The sequence below is a fragment of the Primulina huaijiensis genome, chromosome 12 (assembly GCF_012295235.1).
Source record: "Primulina huaijiensis isolate GDHJ02 chromosome 12, ASM1229523v2, whole genome shotgun sequence".
Lineage (NCBI taxonomy): Eukaryota > Viridiplantae > Streptophyta > Magnoliopsida > Lamiales > Gesneriaceae > Primulina > Primulina huaijiensis.
This window is the reverse complement of record NC_133317.1, coordinates 3338086-3365953: the sequence shown is the minus strand read 5'-3', so window position 1 is coordinate 3365953 and position 27868 is coordinate 3338086. Positions and strand designations below refer to the sequence as shown.

At 37.5% G+C, this 27868-nt stretch overlaps 5 protein-coding genes and 1 pseudogene across 10 annotated transcripts; 4 read left to right on the top strand and 2 right to left on the bottom strand.

Annotated features, from left to right (window-relative positions):
• Positions 1-239: 239 nt before the first annotated feature.
• LOC140990549 (histone acetyltransferase MCC1) lies at positions 240-3920 on the bottom strand. Of its 4 annotated transcripts, XM_073460285.1 has the most exons (8): positions 3548-3920; positions 2876-3062; positions 2697-2778; positions 1881-2091; positions 1651-1795; positions 1141-1244; positions 807-1031; positions 240-718 (listed from the first exon to the last, which is right to left on the bottom strand). In XM_073460285.1, the coding sequence occupies exons 4-8, from the start codon at positions 1985-1987 to the stop codon at positions 520-522; spliced, it is 780 nt and encodes a 259-aa protein (XP_073316386.1). In that variant the 5' UTR covers positions 1988-2091; positions 2697-2778; positions 2876-3062; positions 3548-3920; the 3' UTR covers positions 240-519. The 4 variants fall into 4 exon arrangements, with proteins under 4 accessions (XP_073316386.1, XP_073316384.1, XP_073316385.1 ...); XM_073460283.1 differs by lacking the exon at positions 2876-3062; XM_073460284.1 differs by lacking the exons at positions 2697-2778; positions 2876-3062 and having other exon boundaries at positions 1881-2121.
• A 1430-nt stretch (positions 3921-5350) lies between these two features.
• Positions 5351-10985, bottom strand: LOC140989653 (pentatricopeptide repeat-containing protein At5g27270). 2 transcript variants are annotated; one of them, XM_073458962.1, is made up of 8 exons: positions 10317-10985; positions 8383-9790; positions 7947-8270; positions 7252-7356; positions 7077-7164; positions 6852-6973; positions 6431-6495; positions 5351-6271 (listed from the first exon to the last, which is right to left on the bottom strand). In XM_073458962.1, exons 1-8 carry the CDS (start codon positions 10884-10886, stop codon positions 5708-5710), a joined length of 3246 nt encoding a protein of 1081 aa, XP_073315063.1. In that variant the 5' UTR covers positions 10887-10985; the 3' UTR covers positions 5351-5707. The 2 variants fall into 2 exon arrangements, with proteins under 2 accessions (XP_073315063.1, XP_073315064.1); XM_073458963.1 differs by having other exon boundaries at positions 7956-8270; positions 10317-10984.
• Positions 10986-14338: 3353 nt separating this feature from the next.
• LOC140989760 (uncharacterized) lies at positions 14339-19267 on the top strand. 2 transcript variants are annotated; one of them, XM_073459146.1, is made up of 5 exons: positions 15025-15170; positions 15361-15465; positions 16483-16949; positions 17227-17490; positions 17774-19267. In XM_073459146.1, the coding sequence occupies exons 2-5, from the start codon at positions 15416-15418 to the stop codon at positions 18889-18891; spliced, it is 1899 nt and encodes a 632-aa protein (XP_073315247.1). In that variant the 5' UTR covers positions 15025-15170; positions 15361-15415; the 3' UTR covers positions 18892-19267. The 2 variants fall into 2 exon arrangements, with proteins under 2 accessions (XP_073315246.1, XP_073315247.1); XM_073459145.1 differs by lacking the exon at positions 15361-15465 and having other exon boundaries at positions 14339-15170.
• Positions 19268-20188: 921 nt separating this feature from the next.
• LOC140989722 (pentatricopeptide repeat-containing protein At5g16860) lies at positions 20189-24430 on the top strand. The gene has a single exon (XM_073459078.1). The coding sequence runs from the start codon at positions 20271-20273 to the stop codon at positions 22848-22850; it is 2580 nt and encodes an 859-aa protein (XP_073315179.1). The 5' UTR covers positions 20189-20270; the 3' UTR covers positions 22851-24430.
• Positions 23456-26102, top strand: LOC140989723 (aluminum-activated malate transporter 4-like). The gene is made up of 4 exons (XM_073459079.1): positions 23456-23601; positions 24577-24714; positions 24831-25089; positions 25997-26102. Exons 1-3 carry the CDS (start codon positions 23481-23483, stop codon positions 24947-24949), a joined length of 378 nt encoding a protein of 125 aa, XP_073315180.1. The 5' UTR covers positions 23456-23480; the 3' UTR covers positions 24950-25089; positions 25997-26102.
• Positions 25749-26676, top strand: LOC140990111 (aluminum-activated malate transporter 6-like; annotated as a pseudogene).
• The last annotated feature ends 1192 nt before the right edge of the window (positions 26677-27868 follow it).

Here is a 27868-nt window from a genome sequence, read left to right as displayed (position 1 = left end):
TCATACATATATAGGATCTACTTTTTTTTTTTGGAATTGTATTTGTGACAAGATCTTACCCGTTGAAATGAAGTGAGGTTAATGTCCACGTAGATAAGATCTCATCTACCCACTTGGACAGCAAAATCCAGATCAAACGTATCCCCACAAACCAAAGCAAACTCTAACAACATAAATAAACACAGGTCATTTTCAATACAGGTCGACCTACAGGCTGTGAATAGGTTACATAATTAAGGTGGCCCAATAAAACATAATGTATTCGGGTACGGCCTGGTTTGAATTAAGCCCGTTTCAATAGCAAGTGCAACCCAAACGCGTACAGCAAGAAACAAAGCATAAATAGCAGTAAACACCAGTTTTGGTAATAACTATATGGCATTGACAACTCTTTAGTAAATAGTAGTAGTACAGAGATTGTTCATAAAGTTGATGGTTTGACAAGAATTTAAGGCAAATACTAGCTAAGATTCTTAAGCCTGAACCACGACTTCATATACTAAGCCAAGCGAATCAGCATTAAGAGATTACACATGCTGGCACGGATAGTGCGCCGTCGGACGTAACAATTCTCTTGGTTTGTACCGTGGGAAGAAGGCAACTAGACTCTTTTAATTTGGGCCATTTGAATTTCTTCCTCTCTTCATTTTTCCACAGCTTTGCAGCAATATATTTAAAGCCTCCCTTTATATAAGAAACAAATAGCGAGACAAGTTCTCTGCGGATAGTGAAGTAAACTCATCAGTTAAAACATCTTTAGTTCAATCGCATAACAAATTTGCTCTTTTGACGAAAAGTTCACTTACAGAGGTGAGCAAGGGGATCGACCTCCATTCACATAGTAGACGAATAAATATGAATCATAATGCTGCCCATTGATATAATAAAAATTGTATAATCTCCGTAAGCACTGAAAGGACATTTTCTTGTACAGATGTATGGCTGGAATATTGTATGAGATCACATGAAGATAAACACCACGACAAGTTGAAATATTAGAGGCGAACTTCACAACCTCGTGTATCAGTGAACTGGCTGAAAATCCAGGATCAGAAAATACCCAGTTAAAAAACTGTTTCTTCAACACATCGGATGAAGTTAATAGCCAAAAAGAGGACATAAAGAAAGAAAAGAAGAAACTTGCCTATTCCCAGGTTTCTATAGGACTCTAAGACTCCTAGTGTTAAGATGTATACCAGTGTTTGGTCAGAGTTTGGCGAGTCAAAGCTGAGTAAATCCTCTATCTGGCAGGAATAAAGTCAGGTTGATAAGAGAACAGAAAAAAACACAATAACATTAGGAGTTCCATTATAGAGAGAGTGAATTCTTGAATGAGACACACACCAATAGCCAGTAATGCTCACGAGCAAAGACAAGGTCTTCGCAGTGATAAAACCCAACTAAATCAGGACCTGTATTTAAACCGGTGGTGAAGCCATAGGTGAGCAGGTAGGTGCAGTTGCTCTCCATCCTAAATTTTTCTACAAACTTGTATATCTTAAGTATTTATTATACTCACAAATTCATATTATTTTGCTCAAATTAAATTATTTTATTCTAATTCCCAACCAACCTACCCACACATACACAACAATTCTGATTCTGTCGCAGATTTAACAGCAGATGACTGCTAAGTCCATCGAGACTCACCTCACTCTCTTTCGCCAAAACAACTCTTGCAGTCACAAATCCAATAAGTTCGTCGTTCTGTGGATTGTTCTGGCTTTGGTCAACAGCTCCCCAGGACACAATATCACGGCCATTGACAACATTGTGGAAAAACTCAGACTCATACCTAATGAATCATAGCATAATTTTAAACAAAAAATTTAAGCCACATCATAAACTTACGAGCATGAAAGTAAGGGGGACATTCCAACCTTATTGGAAACAGATCTCCGTGAATTCTTTCCAGAACTGATAAATCAGGTGGTTGTATTGGCCTAAAAGATATACTTGGATGGCAGGGCACTTTGAGATTTACCATTGAAGAATGTTGAATCAATCCCCAGTAAATATTTGACGTATTTCAAAAATAACTTCATCCTTTTATGCAACATTATCCATGCTAGCCATTCAGCCTCGGAAGGCCTAGGAAAGATGCATTGTCATCTGTATATTCTTTACTCGGAGTAATTGCAAACATTTAAACAAACAAAAAAACAGAGAGATAGAGAAGATATAGCAGTGAAAGCTACTCAAACAATGGTTTGATAACCCAGTGTGTTCCATATACTCATTGATCAACATTAAAAAGTAGGGGTTCATTCAAGGAGTTATTATTGCTTGAAAAGAAGCCATGGGCGACCTCCATAAACAATATGACCCATGCAATGTAAATGCTACATACATTGATTCGAAAACAAGAATATAATCCCACATAAAGAATTGTAAATATCTTCTTTGAGATTGAACAATTTCACCCAATTGTGTGACTGTGAGTCTGTGGATGTGATATGATCTACAGATCTACTAAACTGAGACCAACAATGAACTCAGTCATCGCAACTATTAGGAATACCTTATTTAACTTCCAAGGTATATTTATCTGTTGAAAAAGCATTTTTTTCAAAAAAAAAAACTTAAAAGCATTCTTACTAATTACTATGAGGAACAAAGAATTGGCAGTAGTCAGCGCCCACCCCACCCCCATGCACCCAAAAAAATTATTTAATAAAGAATAAATTTATGCTTACAGTCTGATGTAGTAAGGTCATCCAAGGGCGTGTATGTCAATTACCATAGGGATAACCTAGCATTGCACTCACATTTGGATACCTATGTAGTTTCATACGATTTAAGTTGGGTATTAGGAATAAGAATAGTCATACTATTGAATGCCATGACTCGAGTACACTGGCTTTTTTCTTGTTACCGAAAAATAAGTTAATGATCAAAATATCCAGTCTCGGCCCCAAATAATTTACTTCACATCCAACAATAACCGAGCCAAACAGAAAATTGATTGAGGATTGATTAAAGTCAGCAACGCCACTAAAAGTGAAACCGAGATCAGTATACTCCTAACCATATCATTTGAAAAAGCTCCGTTTTTTTTCCTCCTGAAAACAAGATTTTCATAAGATAATGTTTACATCACATTATAGAAGCAACCTTTCTTACAGATACCAAGACTCCTGAACAAGGACTTAATTGAAAAGGAAGCCAAATCGCCTTAGACCAGACATACAGTTTAAGATCATGGACCGAGCAAAAAACTACTAAAAGAAGTATCCTTTGGCATAAAATCGTCCACCACGGTTGAAAGAATCAATCTTTCGTAACGGTATCAATAAAATCCAAACAAATTCACGTAAATTTACAGGACCGAGAAATCCATAACCATTACAATTTATAATTCAATTTTGTCATCAATCACACAAGAAAATAAGTAAATCAAAACCACCCACATAAATATCAGACAAAAACAAGAATCTTGAGAAACTAAGCATTCCAAATTAATAGCAATTCAAGGAAGAAACCGAAATGGGATTTTCATTTCTATACGGCAATAATAAAAAGTAGACAGTAATAATCAAACCTGTACCTTTAACTCAATCGCGTCGATTGAAGCACATATCTGGCCTCATACAACCAGTAATTGACACTAAAGAAACGATAGACGACCCAAAAGGGAAGATTGTTTCCTTTCCTCCGTGGAAAAGAAAACATTAACAGATTACTACTTGGGGTTATATATGATCAAAGTGCACATGTAAGATGGGAATCGGTCGCTTTTTAGTTTCGTAATTCCATTTTATTCGATTCTTCTCGGTGAGCTGGTTCAGGCTCTGAATCTTCGTACTGTAAGACTTGGGATGGGCTGCGATCGACTATTTCTCTTCTACTGTACTTCCGATACTAATTTAGAAGGGGGAAAAGGAAGAAAGAAGAGGAAAAATAAGAACGCACCCATTTTCCATCGCTCTTCCTTCGACAAAGGAGATGGTTTCACTGGGAGTATTTTTGAGACGGATCTCTTATTTGGGTCATACATGAAAAAGTATTACTTTTTATTGTGAATATGGGTAGGATTGACCCGTCTCACAGATTAAGATCCGTGAGACGGTCTCACACAAGACACCCTCCTTTCCATCAGATATAACTTGAGTTTATTCGAGATTAATTATATTATATAAACAAACAGTATATATTAAAAAAAAGTCGTATTAAATAATGTTGGTATACAATTTATATCATAATATAAAATTTTAAAGTTATTTTTATAAATATATTTTAGATCAAAAGTTATAATCATTTAAAAATCCAAAAAACCTACTACTCATATACCTGAAATCACAACATAAACTTTAGAATAAAAGACATATCTCCTTCAATACTCAAATCATATATCGGACATTGGCGATAAAGCAAAGTATGTGTGCAGAGAATGCAATATGTTGACTATAGCTCGGGTGGCCTAGTTTTTTTTAAAAAAATTATATGTAAATTTTGGATTAATTTGATATTAATCGGGTAGATCAATTTAAAATATTAAAAAATTATAGAATTTAAATTCTAGTTTTGGTAGAGTCATATTCTTAGCTCCGGCTCGCGTGCCCACTCCTTGTCTTAGATGAGTTGAGGTTCGAGGTCCATATGCCAACCCGTAGGACCTCCTCGCCTGAATCGGACTCCCTGTTAGATGAGTTGAGGTGGACACCTAACGATTGGGTTGTTAAGGTTCGTCAAATGAAGGCCCATTAGTTGGACCAAAGCCATTAGTTACCCGATAATTGCACAATTTTTCTAAGTAGATTATTGCATAAAAATAACTTCAAACAACTAGAATAACTGATTTAACGGGCCAAAATAAATATGTAACCAAAAAAATTCCTGAAAAATATTAAAGAATTGTAACCCCTAATACTATTTTAAGTTTCGACGAAATAAAAAAAAAATCAAATTATTATCCTAAATTGGTTGATGTTTTTTTTTGTTTACCCCAATTAAAATAGAATAGGCCTCTTGTGAGACGGTCTCACGAATCTTTATTTGTGAGACGGGTCAACTTTACCGATATTCACAATAAAAAATAATACTCTTAACATAAAAAATAATACTTTTTCATGGATGACCCAAATAAAAGATCTGTCTCACAAAATAAAACCCGTGAGACCGTCTCACACAAGTTTTTGTCATTAAAATTTGGATGAAAAGTAAAAATATATTGATTACAGAAGGTGAAAAGACGATTTAAAAAAAAAAAAAAAACAAATACACAATTTTTACTAACACTATCATTCATAGATAAAGAAAAATAATGCCGATTTCTTCATACATGCTAATTATATTAGTGAATAATAAATAATCAAAAGAACTACTCTAGTCTCCATATGAGTACTGGAAATCGACTAAAATTTTATATTACATAAAACATGAGTTTAAGGGTAATCTTAGTAATTAATACAACGACAGCATGTTGCTGACAGTACACCCCAAGAAACACATTGGTACTGGTAAATCTTTGTGTTTTGAAGACATTATCTTGATTATTATTTTTCAAATTAAATTTTTTAAATGCAACACATGACATAGTATTGTTTCTACTCGTATAAACAATTAATGGTGAACTAATTGATCAACTCCTATTGGTATTCCAATATTTCTAAAATAAATCGGGAAACGAACAGATTCTTGTCTCCTGTAAATGCAGTGTGTGCTGCAACCCCATTGCAGTGCTCTGAAGTATATAATAATTTGATGCTTACACGACAGGGGATTTTGCCTTTGAACCCACTTCCAGATCTTTCAAGAATGGAACGCCGAAACTGTCCATAGAATTCAGAAGCTCTTGAGCCCGTGATTCCATGTTTGCAGACTTGTAAAGATGCACCGCAGCACTTGAAATAAACCTGTCTGGTTTCTCAGAACAGCACTCTCTTTCAAAGAAGATGATTCCGTCTTCCACATTCCCGAATTCCACATAACCTCGAAGCAGTATCCTTTTGCACTCAAGTTCGGGATGTAACCCGGCATGAAAAAGATTTTGATATATTCTTTCAGCTTCCCCCATTAACCCTGATTTAGCGAAAGCCCGGAGTAAGAGGTTGAAATGAGCACAAGATGGGTAAATTCCTTCATTCTGCATGGACATAATAACTTGTTCTGCTTCTGAATATTTCAATCCCTCGGTGTATGCTCGAATAAGAGCAAGGTAGGTCCGTGAATCAGGTGAATTGCCATTAGTCTTCATGCTTTGGAAAAGCTGTTCTGCTTCATGATGAAGTCCTTTGGCAGCATTTACATTGATAATTATGTTGTAGCACATCTGGAAGCCCAAATAAATTATTATCGCCTATGGCACAGCATTCATGCATGACAAATGTCTCACTCGCTTAACATATGCCTACTTTTTCAGATAGCATAATTTGTATAAATTTTGTAAATATCAATAGCAACATGTATCAAGCTGTCTCCATGTACCCACCTGCCCAGGTTTTATTCCTTCCTCCAGCATTTTACTGAATAAAGCCGATGCTTCCACAACTTTGCCTGCAAAATAGCGGTTCACACTGGAATATATAAATGCACACTGAAGCATACATATAACCGAGAGCTCATATTAGAAAAACCATGGGTATTTGTTTGAAAGAGTGTTGCTTTAACTCATTTCATTTTTCTGCTTACCTCCTTATTTGATTGGTGAGAATTATTTGTATATATATATATATATATATTGGACTTGGCCAATTTGTTTGCATATCAAAGCCCAACCCAAAATTCATCCTTGTAATCCGAAACCCCTTATAAAGCACACTCTAATCATCCATAGATGGACATTAGACAAAAAATCTGCACATCAGTTCAAGGTAAATAAAATGCATAATATTGGAGAGCCAATGTTGTACCAGCTTTGCCATAATGACAAATCAAATTGGTATACGTCTTCTCATCCAATGGTATGCCTGTGTTTTGAGCCATGTTAAACATCTCCACTACTTTATCCAGGTTTCGGAATCGTCCATACACACTGCATCAACAAAATTCGCTCATAAAATTCATAACTATACAATCTATTCACAATTGAAAGAAAATTTGGATGGAGCTACTAGAATCAATGTTTAATTTCTTGCCTGATCATTGTGTTATATGTCTGGATTGAAGGAGAAATGTTCAAGGAAAGCATCCGCTCATAAATGCTGACAGCAAACCGTAATTTACCTGCCCCACTAACATGTCAATATGTTTCCTTAGATGTTAAGTCAACTGATTTTATAGCCATAAGATTAATGTCTGAACCAATTTTACCTGCTTCTAACATGGCCTTGATAAAAGTGTTGTAGGCCACTGTGTCAAGCTCCAAATGGTCACAAAAGCTATTATGAATGACATCCTCAGCATGAGTATGCTTACCTGTGAATAATCATGAAAAATGTTCACGTAATACATCAAATGTCATAGTCAGAAATCAATTTTCACTTAACCAACACATGAGCCATAGATGTTTAACTGAGAAACATGAGCCATACTAGACAGTAGGAGAAATTTGAGGAACTTCTACAATTCACCTTATAAGGCATCCAAGCTTAATTTCATAATAACCACGAGATAATAATCATGGCTTTGAGGTTGGCAAAATGACTTGCGTCATAATAATGGGGTGAGTTCAGTGACGGTGTTCAATTAATAAAATATTTGATTCCTTCCCTGGTGTGAATTTTTCGGAATCTAATCACAGGTAGGTAAAAGGCTAAAAATATTGGTTAGAATATAGAAAAGCATAAATACAGAAACTCGCATAACTCAAAAGTTAGAAAGAGTAGATTTTCGAGGTGGATCCATCGTCATCGACCTAATGAAGAACCTGAAACCTCCCCATGGCACGAGGCCTTTTGTTCAGCTATTGTTTCTGCATTAGCTAAAGGTGGTGGAAAAGGATAATGTAAAACCTAAAATTTTCCAATTTTAAATGATCCAAAATCAAGAATAAACCTGAAATGAACATTTCTTACTGTTATTTGTCAACGCTTTCACGAGTATGCTGATTGAAACTGGGTCCAAATTGTGTCCTTTCTCAGTTTGTTCTTTGTAAAAGAAGTATGCTTCCTCCTCTCTATTACAGGTGATATAGGCATTGATCAATGAATTATATACGGTTTCCTTTTCAGTCGTACCAGAACCTGACACTGCTGAATAGACTTCCTGAGCTTTTCTAAGCTTTTTTTGCTTTCCATAAAGGCTAATCATAGATCCTACCGCGGTAACCTCTAATCCGCAACCAAGTTTTGTCATTAGCTCATAAAGATATTCGGCCTTCAACAAGTCACCTGCAATAGATATTCAACTCAATCCTTATGACATCCAAGATGAAGATTTTGTTGAAAAGTTAGACCAGAATATGAAAAATTATCAAATCAAAGAATATAAGGAAATCCTTGCCTTCTCTAGAAAATTTGCTAATAACATGGTTGCCAGCCGACTCCCCAATTTTGGTTTTAAGCAACAATTTGAGAATTTCGTTCATTCGTGTGCGATCTTGAGCTTCCAAACAAAGCATTACAAGTAGCTCGATGGGCATAGCACCAGATTGATCAGCAGGCTCAAAAAAATGATCAATTTCTTCCAGTTTGCTAAGTTGTTCATTGGTTGCCATAACAAATGTCTGGAAAAAAGTGGAATCTTCAAGTGTTTTAGTTAGTTTCAACTCTGCTGTCAACTGTTCCACTTCTCTTAGCATGCCCCCCTTGCAGTAAACCTTCATGACTGTTTTGAAAAGCTCCTCATTGAATTGAATTTTCCCTTTCCTTATCTGAGCAACCAAGTCTTTTGCCTTCTCAGCTAAGCCAAGTTTCATATAAAAATTGAGCATATCGTCACAAGAAGTGGCATCAGGGGGTCCAGTCTTCAATAGAGACTGATATGTAACTTCTGCGGATGCAAGATCGCCTTTGATGATGTAGCATTGCAACAGTACGATATATGAAAATCTTGAGTATGAGATGTTTTTAGTTCTCATCTGTTCCATTACATCTATAGCTTTCTCAAAATTTCCAAACCTGAGATGGACTTGTGCCATTGTTGCAAAAGTCTTTCCATCACTAAGCTGGCTAGATCTATCTATTTCTTCAAAAGTCTTTTGAGCCTCCTCGTACAGCCCCAATTTACCATATATACGAATCATTAAACCAAATATGACTTCATCTGCAATAATGCCATACTTCTCCATTTCAGTGAAAAGTGAACAGGCTTTCCTATAATCTCCATATCTGTAATACATTGCCAGTAGCGAAGCACATGTGAAATTGCTGGGAATTATTCCTTTGGATCTCATGTCTTCATAAAGATGAAATACTTCATCTTTGTCACCGCATTTTGAACTCAAAGTAATCAAAAGGCTATAGGTCGACTCTTCCGGAACAAAACCCAATTTCTTCATCTCTTTAAAAGCCTCAAAAGTTTCATTGGATATATTCTGCTTCGCAAGGGAGCTAATGACCACTGTGTAAGTAAATTGATTTGGGGCCACCCTTTTGTCCTTCATCTGCCTCCAGACAAATAATACATCACTGTGACGTGATTTCTTCTGCAGAGATGATAGCATGAAATTGAAAACAGCAGTTGAAAGCATTATCCCTCTTTCTTGCACGGCAGAATAAAAAGAGAGCATAGTCTTGTGGCGACCCCATCTGGCATATGAACACAACATTGTCCCACAAGCAACCTCATCAGGTTCACACCCTGCTTCGAGCATTTCCAAGAAAGTCTGTTCAGCAAGCTGAATTTTCCCGACTTGTCCATATGCACGCAGAACAAGAGTGTAGACTATAACACTAGGCCGGTAGCTCAACTGTCAGAGCATAATCTAACATTACACCAAATTAATAGCAGAATCATTCAAGAAAGATCGTTTTTAAGTAAAAAGACTATCCAGCAAGGAATCCTAGAAACAAGGGCAGCCCTATTGCAATGAAATCAGCGTCGGAGCCACATGTCTCTTAAAAAAATTGTCGCAAATGAACATAAATGTCTGTGTTTGACATGTAGCAGTCCTTTTGTTGCTTACAAATTACCAAAATCCAATAGTCTTATGTCCATATAAAGTATAGAGGGCAGAAATTTACTTGAGAACAAAATAAATGAAGAAGGGGGCAACAAGAAATAAATAGCATCCTACTTTGCTCCTCCCCAGCTCTTACATGCATGAAATAAAAACACTGTTTCCCAGTCAATAACATACAATGACTTTTGCATCAGATGTACCTCCACTACAAATTATAATAATTATTTTACTAATGCGGTGTTGATTCAGTCGGACACACTACCCATGCTTCGAAACAAAAAAATATATGGAAAAGAAACAAAGAGAAAGCAACCTGCAATTTCATCCAACCAAAAAAATCTCTGACTTGGCGCCAGCTCTTCTGTTCCTTCAACACCACGCACATCTCCCTGAAACTAAGCTTCGCAACAAACGACCCCATCACCTCCCTCATATCATACGCCCCTTCAGACATCTGCGAAAGACTCCTAACGCGCTTAATTGCCGCCACCACATGGCGGCCGTAAAGATGTCCACTCCTATCGTCCTCCAGATACTGCACCATTTGCTCGGGGGTGCGTTTAATCCACCTAGGTGTCTGGACGTGTGAGCCCTGGTTCCTCCTCAGTACGCTGAGATATTGCGCCTTGGCCTTGATAATACGCCGTGCGTTGTCGTCGGGAAGTGGGTTCTTGGGGTTTTTCCACTTGGGTTTTGGCTTGTTGAGGTTCTTGGAATAGGGATTGCCATCGCTGAGGGTCCATGGGTCAGGTTTGAGGCAGCAGAGAAATTTGGGTTTGGATGAAGATTTGCCGAGGGGTTTATTTGGGAGTTTATTATGTGTATATAATATGAAATGTGGGGATGGACAAAGGAAAGGAGAGCTTAGAGCTGGGACTTCCATTTTTCAGCACACCATGGTGAGCTTCTGGTTGAGAATTTTAATGGACGCGCTCAGCGCCTGGTTTATAAAATTAAATTAAATTAAATTAAATTAAATTAAAAAATACAGAAGTGTAGAAGGTAAATGATTGAATTGAGTCATTGACATATAGAATTTGATGTTGGTAGACCTGGTCACGGCCGATTCAGGTTCGGTTCGAACCCGTCATGTTAGGTTCGGGACGCAAAATTCCGACTTTTAACTTTAACCAGATTGTAAGCCCTGCAGTCGATTCCATTACGGGTCAATCAGTATTTTTAAAAATAAAAAAATTATTATTTGTTAATAGACATTTATAAAATAAAAAATGTATAATTTTAAAAAAAAATTATCTCAAATATATATTTATAACTATATAAGTTGTCTGCTTATCTTTTTTGATCTAGAGGAATCAAAGCTCATTACTCATAGGAATCAAAGCTCATTCGCTTACCTTTACATACTTTTAAATAAGATGAAATTGATGGAATTAGTGTTAACGGTTGTTTGTTATGTATCTTTGTTGAATTGAATATTCATGCCTAAAGCTCATTCGCTTACTTTTACATATTGACTTTCAAATACGATAAAATTGATGAAATTACTGTTAACGGTTGTTTGTTATGTATCTTTGTTGAATTGAATATTCATGCCTAATTGCCTAGTAATATGTCCCTTAGGCAAATAATTTACGAGTGATGCTGCTGGGAATGGTTAATGATCCACGAGAAGTTCTCACAAAGCTCGCTGATCGGCTTCATGAGAACATTGTACCTATATTATGCTTCCTATGTTTTCTTTTTATATATCCGCCACAGATTATATCAGTAGGCACGTAGAAGACCGCAAGTGCCTAAAATCGATCATTGTGCTCAACTAAGACCTAGTCGAACTTTACCCGCTGCGGGTAGAAAACTTTGCTCTCTACTAAGCATCGAGTCTAGCTTAGCCGGGAGTGATTCCACAAGAGTTTGGTAAACTTCCCTTTTGGCAAGATCATACCTGGATCGAACCCTTCGAGAAAGCACTCTAGCCTTGATTTTGCCCCTTGAAAGGGGGGGTTGTTCTGTTCGGAAATGAAACCAGTGAAAATAGCCCAAGTTCACTTAGCCCTGCCCTTAGTAAGTAGCATTCCACTTTTGTCTATCTTATAGATAGAAGATCACGAACCTCCGTCATTGGATCTAGCTCAAAGACTAGACTAACTAAGCCCTAAAAGGACCGGTCTGAAAGTGCAAGATCCGATTCAGAGTGAATATGCACTGCACCTGGGATCTCTTTCCTTCCTTTGAAGGTTGCATGGGCCCTTCCCTTCTAAGCGCTGTACGGAAAGTCTGGAGGAAGCCAGGTGCCTTAGAAAGGTCATCTACTGCCGATGGAGTAAGCGCTAAGGAGCTCATCCCGAGTCTTTTTGCCCAAATCCCCTGCTTGCAAGGGATCGAACTGTTTACAACTATTTCTTTCCAGGGATCTCCCTCGAAAGATTGATGAGAAACCCTTGCTTGGAGCTTGCATCCAGGAAAGTATGTCTCCGGAATTCATACGTTATTACTACTTACGTTTGGTCAGTCTTTTTTTGCTCTATAGTTTCACATTCTTTGTTTCGGTAGAAGGACTCATATTAGCCTTTCAACTGTTTTCTTGTAATAAGATATTCGTCACTCAGGGCGTGGTTATGGTTTTTCCCAGATATGCTCTTCCTCCAACCAAAGCTCAAGCTGTTGCACAGGAGACATTAGCTATATGGTGCTCACTTACTTCCAGATTAGGTTTGTGGGCTCTAAAAGCTGAACTCGAAGACCTTTGCTTCTCTGTCCTTCAGGTTTATTGCTAATTATTATTTTTTAAATGTGTTTTTTTTATAAAATTAGAAAAACATGACATCGATATTAGGAAACATCACCCATTTGTACTTGCCTAAACGTGCAGCCCAAAATATTTTGCCAACTACGAGCTGACGTGGCTTCAATGCGGAGTTCCAGCAAGGCAGGAAACCAAAGAAAAATATCTGCAAAGTCCAGCACTGTAATACAATTTCCTGAATGTGGAAAACCTGGAGACTGGGAAGAGGAAAATACATGCACGAAGGTAACAGTCTTGAATGTATCTTGATGTGAACCTAGAGCGGCATGCATTGATTTCTTTTTGATGAATATGCATAATTGTGTTGAACATCCAGTCATCTGAATGTTAGACATCTTACCTATGTGTTTAGATGTGATTATCAGTGAATATGTATACTGTACTTTTTGGCTTTTTCCTAACTGTTTGAAGGTATCCACCAATTATTCTGTGTAGATGTTGGCATAATTTTGGTCCCTGTATACTTGAGATAGTCTTTGTTTTTGTCCTCGTGCATAATTTCAATCTCTCTATATAGATCTTCTTATCCTTTTTTTGTTCTTAATCTGCATGTTCTTTTGCAAGCTGTTCTACCATTTGATATCATCCTGGATAGGAAGAAACGTGTGCATTTTTTGAAAATTCAAGCAACCTACAAGGATACATGAACTCTTAATGTGGTTCCCCATTCTTAGTCATTGAACACTTCAGTACAAGGTCCAGACAGCTCTCCTTTGGAAATTCAAATTCGAACTCAGGTATACGACTATTTAAATTTTTCACAAGAACTCTCAGAGGCAGTTACTATTCAAATTTGTTGATGCTTGATGATGATTTCTTAATTTGGAAGATGCATGAATATTCTGAACATGGTCTTGCTGCACATTGAATTTATAAGGAGACTGAGATTTTATTGCCATCCGAGAGCAGTGTAACTGAGCCCAAAGTAGGTGCCTAGACAAATTTCTCGAAGGAAATAGAAGATCAGGGTTCTCTCGAAGATGTTCCTTAATGATAATACAGTGCACTTAAATTGGGACTTCCGGTTCTGAGTGGAAACATGTCAATTACTTACTACTGTTATTCTTAGATATCTTGCTACTGATTTGTCAGCTTTGACCCATGTATTTAACTTGTCTTACTTGTGCATAAAACATTTATCTGTCCAAAGTTGATAACGACGGAAGAGATTCTCTTGTTGTTTAAGTTTTGGACTAACAGCTTCAAAAAACGTAGTCGAAAGAAGATCGTTATAACCCAATCTCTTTGTCTAGCTAGACGAACCACTATTTTTTCTTCTTTTAAAAAATTGTTGAAGTGAATGGAATCAAGAAATGTTTTCGACTAATGGGAGATGTAAACGTGTAATAGTTATTCAAATATTTTATGAATGAACCGTAGTTGAACGTTTTTATTTTGCTTCATCTAATTTATATAAGGTTTTAAAAAACATATTTATGTTCGGGTCTCATCCGCAATTTCATATATAGAAGGGGTTAAATTAAAATTAAATATATTTATGTTCGGGTCTTAGCGCAATTTCATATATAGAAGGGGTTATTATAAAATTTACCCATTTTTATGGGTTTCATTCTGGCGGCCCTGTTAACCCAACCCACCCACGAAGGTGGTGCACCAGACTGAGCTACTTCGTTCAAGGCTTGAATCCCAAAGCCCGCACCGCATAATACCCATAACGAACATATCAAAATCCACTGTTTTCCTGGGTCAAACCGCCAATCAGTCTCCGTGATTTCATTTGAATGCCCATGCCCTAATTGTGAAGTTCCCCAACATTTTGAAGGAAACCCTAACCCTACCCCTTTTTCTCAATTACAATATTCAGATCGTTGCAACGCTCTCTCTTCGTCGTCCGTAAGAAAATTTCTGTTTCCCTATGTTCATTGTGGGTGGCTTACCGATTTGAGTCGGTACAATACTTCTGTTCCGTCGATCATAAAAGCAAAGCGTGTCTCTCTTTGGTACTACCCGTGATTCCTTTTAAATATTTCATTGGAAGTGGTAATAAGGTGAAATAAATCTGTCTCGAGGAGTCAGTGCTAATTTTGTTGGTGAGATAGAAAGATGAGAGAGTGAACTGCGTAAATCGATTTGGGCGTGTAGAGGGTGAGAGGGATAGATCTTTTTTTTTTTTTGTCTATACGCTTGTTTATGTGCCTTTTTTTTTTTTTTACCTCAAGACTTATAGCATATATTTATATAAAGGAGAAGTAGAGAGATGGGTAGTTCAGAATCTGGGGAAGTGGCTGATGGCTGTGTGGGGAGTATAGTGTGGGTTCGAAGGCGCAATGGGTCTTGGTGGCCTGGAAAAATACTTGGTCAGGAAGAGCTGTCTTTGTCTCATATAACATCTCCGCGATCTGGAACACCTGTGAAGCTTCTTGGGAGGGAAGATGCTAGCGTGTGAGTTTACACATGATCTTAAAAATTTCATTCCAGTGAAGACTTATGTGAAAATTTGTGGTGGTGTGCTTCTATGCATGTCATTTTAGTTGATGTGTTTGGTAATGGTTTGTGTTGATTACCGCCTCTTTACTTTTCGTGATACCTGTGGGGTAACATTTTTTGTGAATGATTTACTTTTTTGCTGCAGTGAGCTTGCTGCCTCTTTACTTTTCGTGATACCTACGGGGTAACATTTTTTGTGAATGGTTTACTTTTTTGCTGCAGTGAGCTCAAATACACAGGCTCATCAAAGGTAGAATTATTTGTCATTGATGTTACTCAGCTGCAACCTAGCTTTAAAGCATGGCTTTAATTTCACTAATGTCTTTGACTGATATGTCTTCAGTATCTATTTTTATAATCATTACCATGAAAATTTTGGTCATCCTAGCTTATTGGTAGATGTTAATGGAATACATTGTCATTTTTGCTTTGATGAAATATTTTAAATCTTATTAAGCACCTGCAGTAAGTGTTACGTAGGACAAAGTGCTACACATGAAGAGAAATTTAAAGCCTGTGGAACAAATTGCTATATATGTGAGAGCTTCGGGGCTTCTGCTTGATTTCTAGAGTCCCAGTGCTGGTGCTTTGATGTGTTAAGACTTAGGCCATTATAAGCACATCACGTTCTGATTGAGTGATGATTGTGAAGTCACTGTTTCACATCTGGGTGTGGATGGTTCAAATTGGTTTATAATGGTGTCTCTCCATGGTGTTTATAAGGCTTTAAATACAACTGAAAATAGTTTATAAATTCTCATTGATGCTATACAATTCTATAGAAAGAAATCCAAATACTCTCTCCAAAGTTCAAATGGTTATTAGTTTATGACCCATGTTGTGAAGGTCATCGGCATTCATGAACCACGTGGACAAGCATTTGGGTTAAAAGTGATTTTCATAAGGGTTAAAAATGATTTAAACCGGACCAAAGTTTCATGTGTCCAAATGTTTAAGTGCAGCAGTGAAGTTCCTGTTCCCCTGGAGTATCTCTATCAAATCTGTATGGTGAACTGAATATATAATTTGTTTGTTGAATGTAATTTGGCCGCGCTTATTCAATATAATGGAAGCAAATGTTTCTCCTTAATACAAGCTGTTTTACACGCATTGGTTTATGTGGCATTTGATTTCTTTGTTTTAAATGCTTCCTCTGAAACTTTCAAGTCCTTCAGATAGTTGGGCAGTTTGACTTCAAAATGAATGTCATTTTTTTGTTATTTTTCCCAATTTACTTTGTTTATGAATATTTTCGCTGTATGTACAGGGACTGGTATAATTTGGAGAAGTCAAAACGAGTAAAGGCATTCCGATGTGGTGAGTTTAATGACTGTATAGAAAGGGCTGAAGCCTCTCAGGGTATGCCTCCAAAGAAAAGAGAGAAATATGCTCGCCGGGAAGATGCAATACTACATGCTCTTGAACTAGAGAGGCAATTATTGGAGAATAAATACGGGAAATTGGAAAATTCTTCTAATCATAGGAGCAAATCGTCACCAGATGCTGCAATATCTTCAGAATATTTGGGAAATGAAAGCAGAAATAAAATTGAATCCAGATCAGGTCTAATATCTGATAGACTTGGTTTGTCTCCCGTTGAGAAGAATGCGGAGGTCTGTCTGTACGAAGTGATTGCTAGAGATGAAGGTCAATTGAGTGGAGATGATGATAGTGCCAGTGTGCTGCCTCGAACACGAGGATTACAGGACTTTGGTCTCCGCACTGCACCAATTAGTAAGCTTTCTACTTCAACAGCTTTAATTTTTTTCTCAACTTTTTTACTTATTACCTTGTTCTTTGGCTTTTTATTTGATGCCCTTAAATCTTAATTTAAAATGATAAACTATGTCCAGCACCAAAAGCTTAAAGGAGAAAAGGAGAAAATTCATTTGAGGGGTTGACTGAGATTTTTCTAACCAAGAGACATGATAGCCTCTTGTACTGCTAAACTACCTGTTTTTTGAATCTCACCCTAAAGATGGTTCTGTACTTCTGTTTCTATCTCTGTCAGGAGAGGAGCTGTCGGGATTTTCATTTCGTGCAAAGAAGAGCAGATGTGCTTACCTGATGAATGCTTCGGGAGATTATTTGAATGATGGCCGATTGCAATCCTCGCTGGCAGAAATGCCAGTTTCCAGGCTCGAAGAAAAAGACTTCCCTTATTCGGATTTGGGTGAAGAGCATATTTCTGGGTCTACAGAGGACACAGAAACAGATTGCTCTGAGACAGATTCTATGGAATCAGATTCAGATGATGATTTGACTGCACTTTCTGGTTAGCATGATGAATCCTTTCATGAAACTAGCACATTTTCCCATGTTAATGGAACAACTTATCCATGTTTTTTTAATGAAATGCACACATGAGAAGGATGATTTATTTGCGAGATGATAATTGACTTGGCCATTGTTTTCAGAATTACTGTTTTATCCGATCTCTTAGTTGATTCTTGGCGGTTGCTGTTCCTATCGTCCATGGACGATTGATTTTTCATATTCTTATGACTGGTAAAAACATAGTGTGGTTTCATAGCCTCATTTTTTGCGTGGTTATACAGATGGTTCTGCCTCTATAGAATTGCGACCTAAATATCCGAGAATTGAAGCCAATGAAGGGCATGAAAGCATAAACAGTGATGACCCTGATGAATTGACATTTCCAGATGACTTGTCCAATCCAAATGAATTTGCACCAACTAAATCAGGTGTTTCCAAATGGCAGTTGAAAAGGAAAAGAAATAACCGTGGTCTTGGAAAGCGGTCACTTGACAGAACTGATTCAGATGTATTCAGACAATATACAAATGGAATAAGTTCCAATTGGACCAATGGTGGTACCAAGGCTGATTCAAGCCAGAAAAGTTATAGGACCCATGCAGCAAAATATAGATCAACAGGTCTTAGTCGTTCTAATCACAATATCATAGATTCAGATGTGTTGACATTGAATCGTTACTCTGCCAAAAGAGGATTCTGGGAGGATAGTTGTGAGTACACGGACACTGTGTTTGCTGATAGGTATCAGTTTGGTGGTAGGATCATGTTGGTAGATGTGGATTTAGAAGTTCAGGCCAGCAACTACCGACGGGACGTTCCTATGATTTCAATACTTAGTATGCTAAATGGACATGCTATAATTGGTCATCTCATCCAAATTGAAGCGCTTGAGAGTGGTTCATCAGAAAACCTTCTTGCTACAGCTGATAAGATTTTACCCGAATTATTCGAGAGTCCTAGCAGGCTTCCCCCCTCATGGAGGACTGGTCGCAGGACAGCAAATTCTCGTGTTCCACGCCCACATTTGTACTCATCAATTGAAAATGATTGTAAGCATCAAGCTCGATCGGTGTTTCAAGATAAAAAGCTTCCATTTGGCTCCAGTCAAGGTCAGAAAGCAAATGTGTCCATACCAATCTTTTCCAACAATTCTACTGAGAGGATGTTCTCCAAATTTTCACCAAAGAAAATTAGCCCATCTACTAGTCAGAAGATAAGAACATTGTCTTCTATCGCCTCGGAGCCGAAAAATCGTAACGATATGCGAAGTGGCTGCAGCAGTGACTGCCGTGTGGATGGGCTGATAAAAACCGAATCTGTACACACAGGTGTTGCTTGTATACCTGTTAGCCTGGTATTCAGTAGGCTAAACGAGGAGTTACTCGGGCGCCATCGGTAGTAACAGCTTCTTTGGCCTATCACGTTAATTATTAGCTGCATGTACATTTTAGAATAGCCATAATAACGACAAAATCCAACATCCTAGCTCACCGAATCCCCGAACTTGTTGACTTCTGGCAGGAAAAATCCTTAGGTGGGCGGAATATCACGCCGGGAGTGTTAAGATTTGAAGCCAGAACACATTTATGTTGTGTGGGCATGAAAAGAAGAGGATGGTGGGATCTATCTTCAGCCTGCAGGAGATAGGGATACATTGTAGATTTATTTATATGGTTGAATGAATGTACATTTTATATTGACTCGGAAATTTTTTCTCGTGACGACAAGATAATAATTACCTTATAAGTTGAAATCTTATTATTGTTATTTCAAAACGAGATGGTGTTTCCTTCTATATTCGAAGTATATTATCATTAATATGTTTCTTGGTTATGTTCTGACAGTCTATTTTGCTCATTCCTAAAAAAATATCTTAATCTGGAAATTTTTGGTTAGAAAGTAGGATACTTGCGGATAGATGAATTAAAATTGATTCTTGATAAACTACATGATAAAAAAAATGACATAAAATTTTTTGTAAAATGATCTTATGAGTGTATTTTCTTATATAAATATTCTATTTGGATCACATATGAAAATTTATCATTTTTTATGTAAAAATATTATTTTTATTGTAAATATAAGCAAGATTAACTTATTTTAAGAATCATTTGTTATATCAAAATATTATTTTTTATTGTAAATATAAGCAGGACTAAATTATCTTACGAATAAAGATCCGTGAGATCGTCTCATAAAAAACATACTTAATAAATAAATAGGCATGCACAAGCACATATCTATGTATTTCACAAAATGAAAATATTTTATCTAAAAAACTATAAAATAAATCTTGTATGTAAAAAGCTTAGACAAGCAAAATTTCGTAAAGCTATATTTGGTTTAATTTAAAATTTTCCACTTTAATCACCTTTTTGAATATTTCAAAAATTATAATTTTAGCTAAGATTATATTCATTGGTTGAAAATTTTTTATTTAATAAAAATATTTTCAAATTATGGACAATATAATGAAAAAAATATAATTATTATCTTTAATTAAATTTTTATCTATTTTTAAAAAATATCAAATTACTATATTATTATAAAATAATGCAACGGAAACTCGTTATAATATTGAAAAAAACAATTACCATACAAATTTTTACGTACAAATGTATTTTTTTAAAAAAGATTATATATTTCTATTTCCTAATGTATTTTTTTAAAAAATATATCTTCTTCCGGAGAAATTAAATCAGAGCTGACAGAGCCAACAGTAAGTCTTGCGTTTGTCAAGTATAAAAAGCCCATGCAGCGCTGCCACCAGAGTAAGCTATGGTAATTTGTCAAATGCTGTTTTCCTCATCATTCCCGCCGAAGCCCAAACGTTACGCCGCCGCCGCGCTCCGCTGTCTTATTTACAGCCTCAGATTCTCTTCATCTACACAGCAGCTACGCGATCCTGTAACTGAAGCGAAGCTAATTCACCAGCAGCACCTGATTCGGGGTCTCCCTCTCCGCTCAAATCCGGATGTCACCTTCCGAATACTCTCCAATTACCTATCCCACAATGCCCATTCAGATGTTCTCACTGTCCTACGCTATATCTCACCTTCCCGTCCCGAAGTCTTCTTTTGGAACAGCCTCATCAAAAGTAAAGTTTATTTGGGAGATCACAGGAATGCCCTCAGCATGTTTGGTGAAATGCGGATTCTTGATTGGGTTCCTGATCGATACACGTTTCCTTACATTCTCAAGGCAAGTGGGGAACTTTCTTTGCTGGCTACTGGGTCTGCTGTCCACGCGCTTGCGTTTGTTACAGGTCATGTTTGCTCCAATGTGTTTGTGGGCAATGCTTCCGTAGCTATGTTTGGGCGTTGTGGGGCAAGTGACGAGGCGCAGCTGCTGTTTGATGAAATGCTTGAGAGAGGGGTGTGTGATGTGATCTCCTGGAATTCGATTATGAGTGTTTACGTTCAGATTGGGGAGTGTACAAGTGCTTTGCTGATGTTGAGAGATATGGTTAAGGATGGTGATTTTAATGCAGATGCAGTTAGTTTGGTGACTGTGCTCCCAGCCTGCGTTTCTGTTAAAGCATGGAGGAGTGGAACCGAAATTCATGGATATTCGATTAGGAGAGGTTTGTTTGAGGATGTGTATGTGGGGAACGCAATTGTTGATATGTATGCAAAGTGTGGATTAATGGACCAGGCAAAGAATGTATTTGATAGGATGGAGGTGAAGGACGTGGTGTCTTGGAATGCACTAGTTACAGGCTACTCTCAGATTGGGAGATTTGGTCACGCTTTGGAATTGTTTGAGAGAATGAGGGTGAAAGAGATTGAGTTGAATGTGGTGACATGGAGTGCTGTGATTTCAGGGTATGCACAGAGAGGACTTGGCTATGAGGCACTTAATGTGTTTAGGGAGATGATATTTTCTGGATCGCAACCAAATGAAGTTACATTGGTGTCAATATTATCGGGGTGTGCTACAGTCGGCGCATTGGTGCAGGGAAAGGAAATACAATGTTATGTTTTGAAAAACATTTTAAAATATGAAGGTCAGAATCATGGGGACATGATGGTGATCAATAGCATCATAGATTTGCATGCGAAGTGCAAGAACTTCAGAGCAGCACGCAAACTATTCAGTTTGATTGATTGTGAAAATAGAAATGTGGTTACTTGGACAGTCATGATTGGTGGTTGTGCACAACATGGAGACGCTAATGACGCCTTGCAACTTTTTTCTGAAATGTTGAAGGACAAATGTGGCATCATACCAAACACATTCACTATATCCTGTGCATTGGTGGCTTGTGCACGTCTGGGTGCCCTTAAACTTGGTCAAGAAGTCCATGCTTATGTACTGAGGAATTGTTGCAAAGAGGATATGCTATTTGTGTTAAATTGCCTTATTGACATGTATGCAAAATCTGGAAATGTAGATGCCGCTCGAGCTGTTTTTGATGGAATTGTTGATAAGAATGTAGTCTCTTGGACATCTATAATGAGTGGATATGGAATGCATGGTCGTGGAGAGGAGGCGCTCCAAGTCTTCAGTGAGATGAGGAAAGCTGGTCTACTTGTTGATGGGGTCACTTTCGTGGTTGTGCTATATGCTTGTAGTCACTCTGGAATGGTGGAGAAGGGAATTAATTACTTCAATAAGATGGAGGAGGAATTTCAGGTGGTTCCAGAAGTGGGACACTATGCTTGTGCCGTTGATCTTTTGGGTCGTGCTGGACGCTTGCATGAAGGTTTGAAGCTCATAGAGGAGATGCCGATGGAACCCAATCCAATAGTTTGGGTGGCACTGCTTAGTGGTTGCAGGGTTCATGGGAATGTGGAACTCGCAGAGCATGCAGTTAATAAGTTGTTAGAGTTAAACTTCGAGAATGATGGCTTGTATACACTGCTCTCCAACATATATGCCAGTGCTAGGCAGTGGAAAGACGTTGCCAGAATCCGATTGTTGATGAAACGCTGTGGAATCAAGAAGAGACCTGGCTGCAGTTGGGTACAAGGGAAGAAGGGGACAACAATCTTTCTTGTTGGGGACAAATCCCATCCAATGACTAATGAGATTTATAATCTACTTGATGATCTGATATATCGCATCAAAATCTTGGGCTATGTTCCCGATACTAGTTTTGCTCTCCACGATGTAGATGACGAGGAGAAAAGAGATCTTTTACTTGAACATAGCGAAAAATTGGCCCTTGCTTATGGCATTCTTACAACAGGTCCCGACGTGCCTATTAGGATTACCAAGAACTTGCGTGTCTGCGGTGATTGTCACACAGCTTTTAATTACATTTCTAGGATCATTGAACATGAAATAATTTTGAGGGATTCGAGCCGTTTCCACCATTTCAAGAATGGATCCTGCTCCTGTAAAGAATATTGGTGAGGAGGGAATAGTTTCCATCCGAATATTTGTAGAATGCATTGGATATACTGCTTCAGTCGCAAGAGAGGCAGAACAACACAATCTTGCAGTTCATTTTCGTAAATATTGTACCGCCAATTTCACAGTGGCACATATTTGTTTCTCTTTTGATGCACAGGGCATGGAAGAACTGAATGTTATGAACTCCATTTTGATTGAACTAAACTCAAACAATCCAACACCATGGTTATCATCCTTGCCTCTCAAGGTAGGAAGACACTGTCATGATACTATTACCAGTTCAAGCATTAATGGTGGGTCTAGCGAGACTCATAACCAAGGAAGTAACGGGACATGTGATCTTCAAATAGTTGAGGCTGGTGACTTGGTTATTTCTGGCCAACTGCTGAGAAACGTGACAACAACTTCAGTGAACATATTATATTCAACGGGGCGGATTTGGAACTGTTTGTAAAGTGGAGTTGCATGACTGACTAACCTTTCTATTTAGATTTATTCAAATCTGAGATTGCTGTTCTCAGGAAAGTTAGAAATAGGCACCTGGTCTAACATTTGCAATAATGCTTAGATGGACACAAGACGCTTCTTGTATATGATTGAAAGAAGAAGGGATGATTTTTTGCAGCTAAGATGGCCTCTGCTTTGTCTCTGGTTTCGGTTCTGATGTTTTTTCAAAGACCCATAAGTTCTATCAGCCAATACTCCATCTGGGCTATCCTCACCATCGTTGTCATGTTTGAATTTAGCATTGGTAAGTTTGTCTATGTACATTAAATTTAAATGATTTTGAATCACTGAACCGGAGTGTAGTTTGACAATTTAGCCGTTCAGTATTTGCTGATTGCCTGATTATCATCATAACCGTGATAATGAAAGTTGTGGTTGATACAAGATAGGAGCTGAGATTAGCGTCTATCAGCTCTAAATTTCCTTAAATTGTATGAAGGGCGTGGACAAAAATTCAATAATTATGTTTTGGTATGTAAGAATTTTACCGTAATTATCAGATCAAACTCTTTGTGCTGCATTTTCTATGTTCATTCTCTTTCCTGTGTTGGCCAAGTAGCAATGGGACCTGTGGCAATAAAGAGGGAGAATGCGGGTAGAGTTCTCAATCAGAGGGCACAGAAATTAAGCCGTGTATGGAAACAAAATCTATAGAATGGGAGCAGAAAAATTGAATGGAATAAGTCTAACTTTGTTTATGGTGAAGAGTTTCTTACTTAATTTCGAGGCATATGGATTTAAAAGTTTGATCCCAATGAATGTTATGCCAACAACATCCCACTGTTTGGTTTATGAAGAAGGAATGCCATCTGTGATTGAATATATATAAAATATGGGGAAGGTAATGCCTTTGCCGATCCTTTTGCTACTGAAGTTGTTGCGAACAGATGAGTTCAACTCCGACTGAATATAAGTTTAATACACACGTTAGAGAGCTCTGCAAGATGGATAAAATTGGCTACCTTATTTACTTCTCATAATCTTGTATAGTTGTTTTTGTGATGTTCAATACGACAACACCTTATTAGCTTAGTTTTCGTACTTTTTAGGTGGCTCGTGTAATTCTCAATTATCTTGGCCTAGTCCCCCTCCCTTGTATGTTTTTATTCTTTAGCCGACATTTAGCCCAAAAAAATGATAAAAAAGCTTATTTAGCGTTCATATCTGGTATGCAAGCAAAGATAACCTCTTGATGATGGAGTGTATCACGCATGTGAAGGGGCGACACTAAACAAAGGGTTCAACCGTGCATTAGGGACCTTTGCTGCTGGAGCACTTTCGCTGGGCATTGCAGAATTATCTAAGATGGCTGGACAATTCCAAGAAGTGATGGTCATCGTCAACATTTTCTTTGCTGGTATAAGATTCCCTCCTTGGATTTAACATTGTCGATCCAATTCGATTTTATGATTTGATTTTCTCGGAGCGTCTGAATCACAATTGATTGGTGTTTTGCTTTTTTCTGAGTATTAGGCTCATTGGCTAGTTATTTGAAGTTGCACCCTGCCACGAAGCAGTATGAATATGGATTCCGGATGTTCTTGCTGACATTTTGCATTGTGCTGGTATCGGGATCTTCTCATTTTGTTTGAACAGCTGTTTCTAGGCTGCTGTTTATTGCTCTTGGTGCCGGTGTTTGTTTGATCATAAATGTTTGTATTTACCCCAGTTGGGCTGGTGAGGATTTGCATAAATTGAAAAAATTTCAAGGGGGTCACTAGCTCTTTGGAAGGTGTATATCTGTTTTCTTTTCTGTTTTTAAATTGAAGTTTATTTTTTCCCATATTACATTAAATTGATTTTACATTGAAAATTGATTAACAAGTCATTAAGTCAAGGACTCACCCAGTCGAACTTGTGACACGAACTTGTGAACTTGTTCTCAACTTGATCCCAAGCTCATCTGTGAGCCAGCTCGCAACTCGTGTTTGAGCTTTCGATTCTTTACTTTGAGATTGATGAGCTGAAGCTTTAGCAGGACCTGATCGTTTTTTAATCCAGCTAGCTAATCGTGAAATTTTAGAAGCATGACTTGTTTATATTCCTGATGCGTCCCCCAAATGGGCTAGATATTTTGTATAAACACGGAAAGCCATAAAATAGAGTTGGATTGATTCCTAAACTCCACTCCAATCCCTCAATGAAATTAAGTATGGTAAATAGTAGAATACCTCTGATAGAGAATGAGAGAACCATGCAACTGACTCTGTTAATGGGTGGACTGAATCTCTTTTTTGCTCACGTTTATATCAAGGATGATTGCATGCATCTAACCAAATATGTCTTGGTTCTATTTATGTATCTTACTATGATTTGAGGCTCTTGAACCCAATTTGTCAACAACTTTAACATCCTGAAGCTTGTGAGTAGAAATTCTCATTGCTAGATATCATGTCCAACCAAGCGGTTGCCGTGGTACTTAACAGTATATTCCTGTTTGTAGCAAAGAATGCGCTTTATGCATTTGTTTGGTTGCCATCAGAAGTTATAATAAAACCCGCTAGTGGGCGTCATTTATGATTCATCACTAAAAAGATTTATGTATCGTAACCTGCCCTGATCTATGAAACTTGAAACTCCAAAAAGAGTAGAGTCCATTTCTTTTTACATATCGTAACCGATCATGTTCTCTTTTGTAGGCATCACTTGAATTAAGGCAGGTTTTTAAGAACGGAATTCATTGAGTTGGGACTGAAGGAACTAAAGTGTTATGATTGCTCGGTGAAAAAGTAGAGAAGATGGAAAAACTAAATCCGGGAGACCTGCTCCAGGAGGTTCATGATGCCGCAGAGGATTTGCAACTGATGATTGACCAAAAATCTTATCATTTGGTTAATGCAGAGAGTTGGGAAATCAAGAACCGTCCGAAGAAATTCGCCGATCCTGAACAACTACAAGATCTCGAAGATAATGAAAACAAGCAACCACTTGTGATAAATTCACTTAGTGAATCAATGACCAATCTAAAAGCACCTCCACCTTCACTGAACTGTGATCCGCAGAATCCAAACGTGGCTCTCAACATCTCTGCGTCACAATGGGATTCTGATGAAGATATTCTAAGACAGCAGACAATGTGGCCTTCTCGGCTCTCCCTCATGGTGATACGCATTTGAATGAGCGTGAGATAAGGACGTATGAAAGTGCGACATTTACTTCTTTGTTGATCGAGTTTGTTGCCAGGCTTGAGAATCTTGTGTCATTTGAAGAACTATGCGAGAAGGTAAAATTCAAGGATCCGGTAAAGTCAACAGAACTGAAAGCTGATGTTGGTTTCTGGAGTCAGCTACTCAAGTGCATGTGCTGCAATGACTATTAACGCATCCGAGTTTACGTCACTGACAACAGTTAAAATCTCTCACTCCTGGATTTCTATTTATATTATACACTGCAGGATGATGCGTTGAAGCAGTCTGTTATTCTCGTGGATTACACAGAGGAACAGGAAACATAAAGCGGTAGCGAATGTATAGTTTGAATCTAAAGCACCAAAGAACACTTGCAACATGTATACACATGATAAGAAAAGACCAACCATCTAGAGGTATTTGGAGAATCTAACTGCCCCGGTACATGCTTTTATTGCCAAAGTATCACTCAGAAATTCAAAGACATTTTTTTCTTTTTTCCACGTTGTTAAATTTTTCTACGATGTGAAAGTCCCTGCTTAGACAAGAAATGTGAATCATGTTGCTAAATTTTTCTGCGATGTGAAAGTCCTGCTTAGACAAGAAATGTGAATAATGTGTAATTTAACTCTCTTGTTTTTATTTATTTATTCGTCATGTACGGGAAGTGGGAACTAGGGACTGGACTAGAGAAACGAACTGCTCTGGTTCGGTCTGGCAACTCCTGAGGGCCGAGCTAGTTCAACAGGACTACTCATGCAAACAGGGGTTATTCGTGGGTGAAATTTGAATTTTGTATGTATATTTTTTCAACTGATCTAGTCTAACTTGATTAGAATGGGCGATTTTGGAAGGTATTTAGGGTCAGATTAGATATTTGGATGATATTTAATTTCAAGATTTGACAATTGATAATAGAAAATAACGATGATTTAAAGACAGTTTAGTGCTGAATGAATGAACTACCACTTTCTTAGCATAATTTTTTAGTAAAAACATCGTACTAGTTCAATTTCATGATATGCTTATACATTTGCAAATTTATTTTAAAAAATTTCATGAAATAATAGTAATTCTCCAGAAATTTCACCTCATTCAAGTCTCACATTTTTTTACGAGCATGGCCGAAGCGAGAAAGGCAGAGTCTTCCTTCCACATTTTGTTTGCTCGCCCCTCGGAGCGACGGGAAATGAATTTCACGTTTATATTTTAATTTTTTTTTATAAAAACTTAAAATTCGAAATATCGAAATAAATCAATTTTATTTAAAAAAATTACCAACGACCATACATTAATCACCAACTATTTAATCATGTGTCAGTTTTAATTATGCTTATTTTCTTATTCATGTGTTTTTTTAAAAATACAAAGTTATTAAATAGA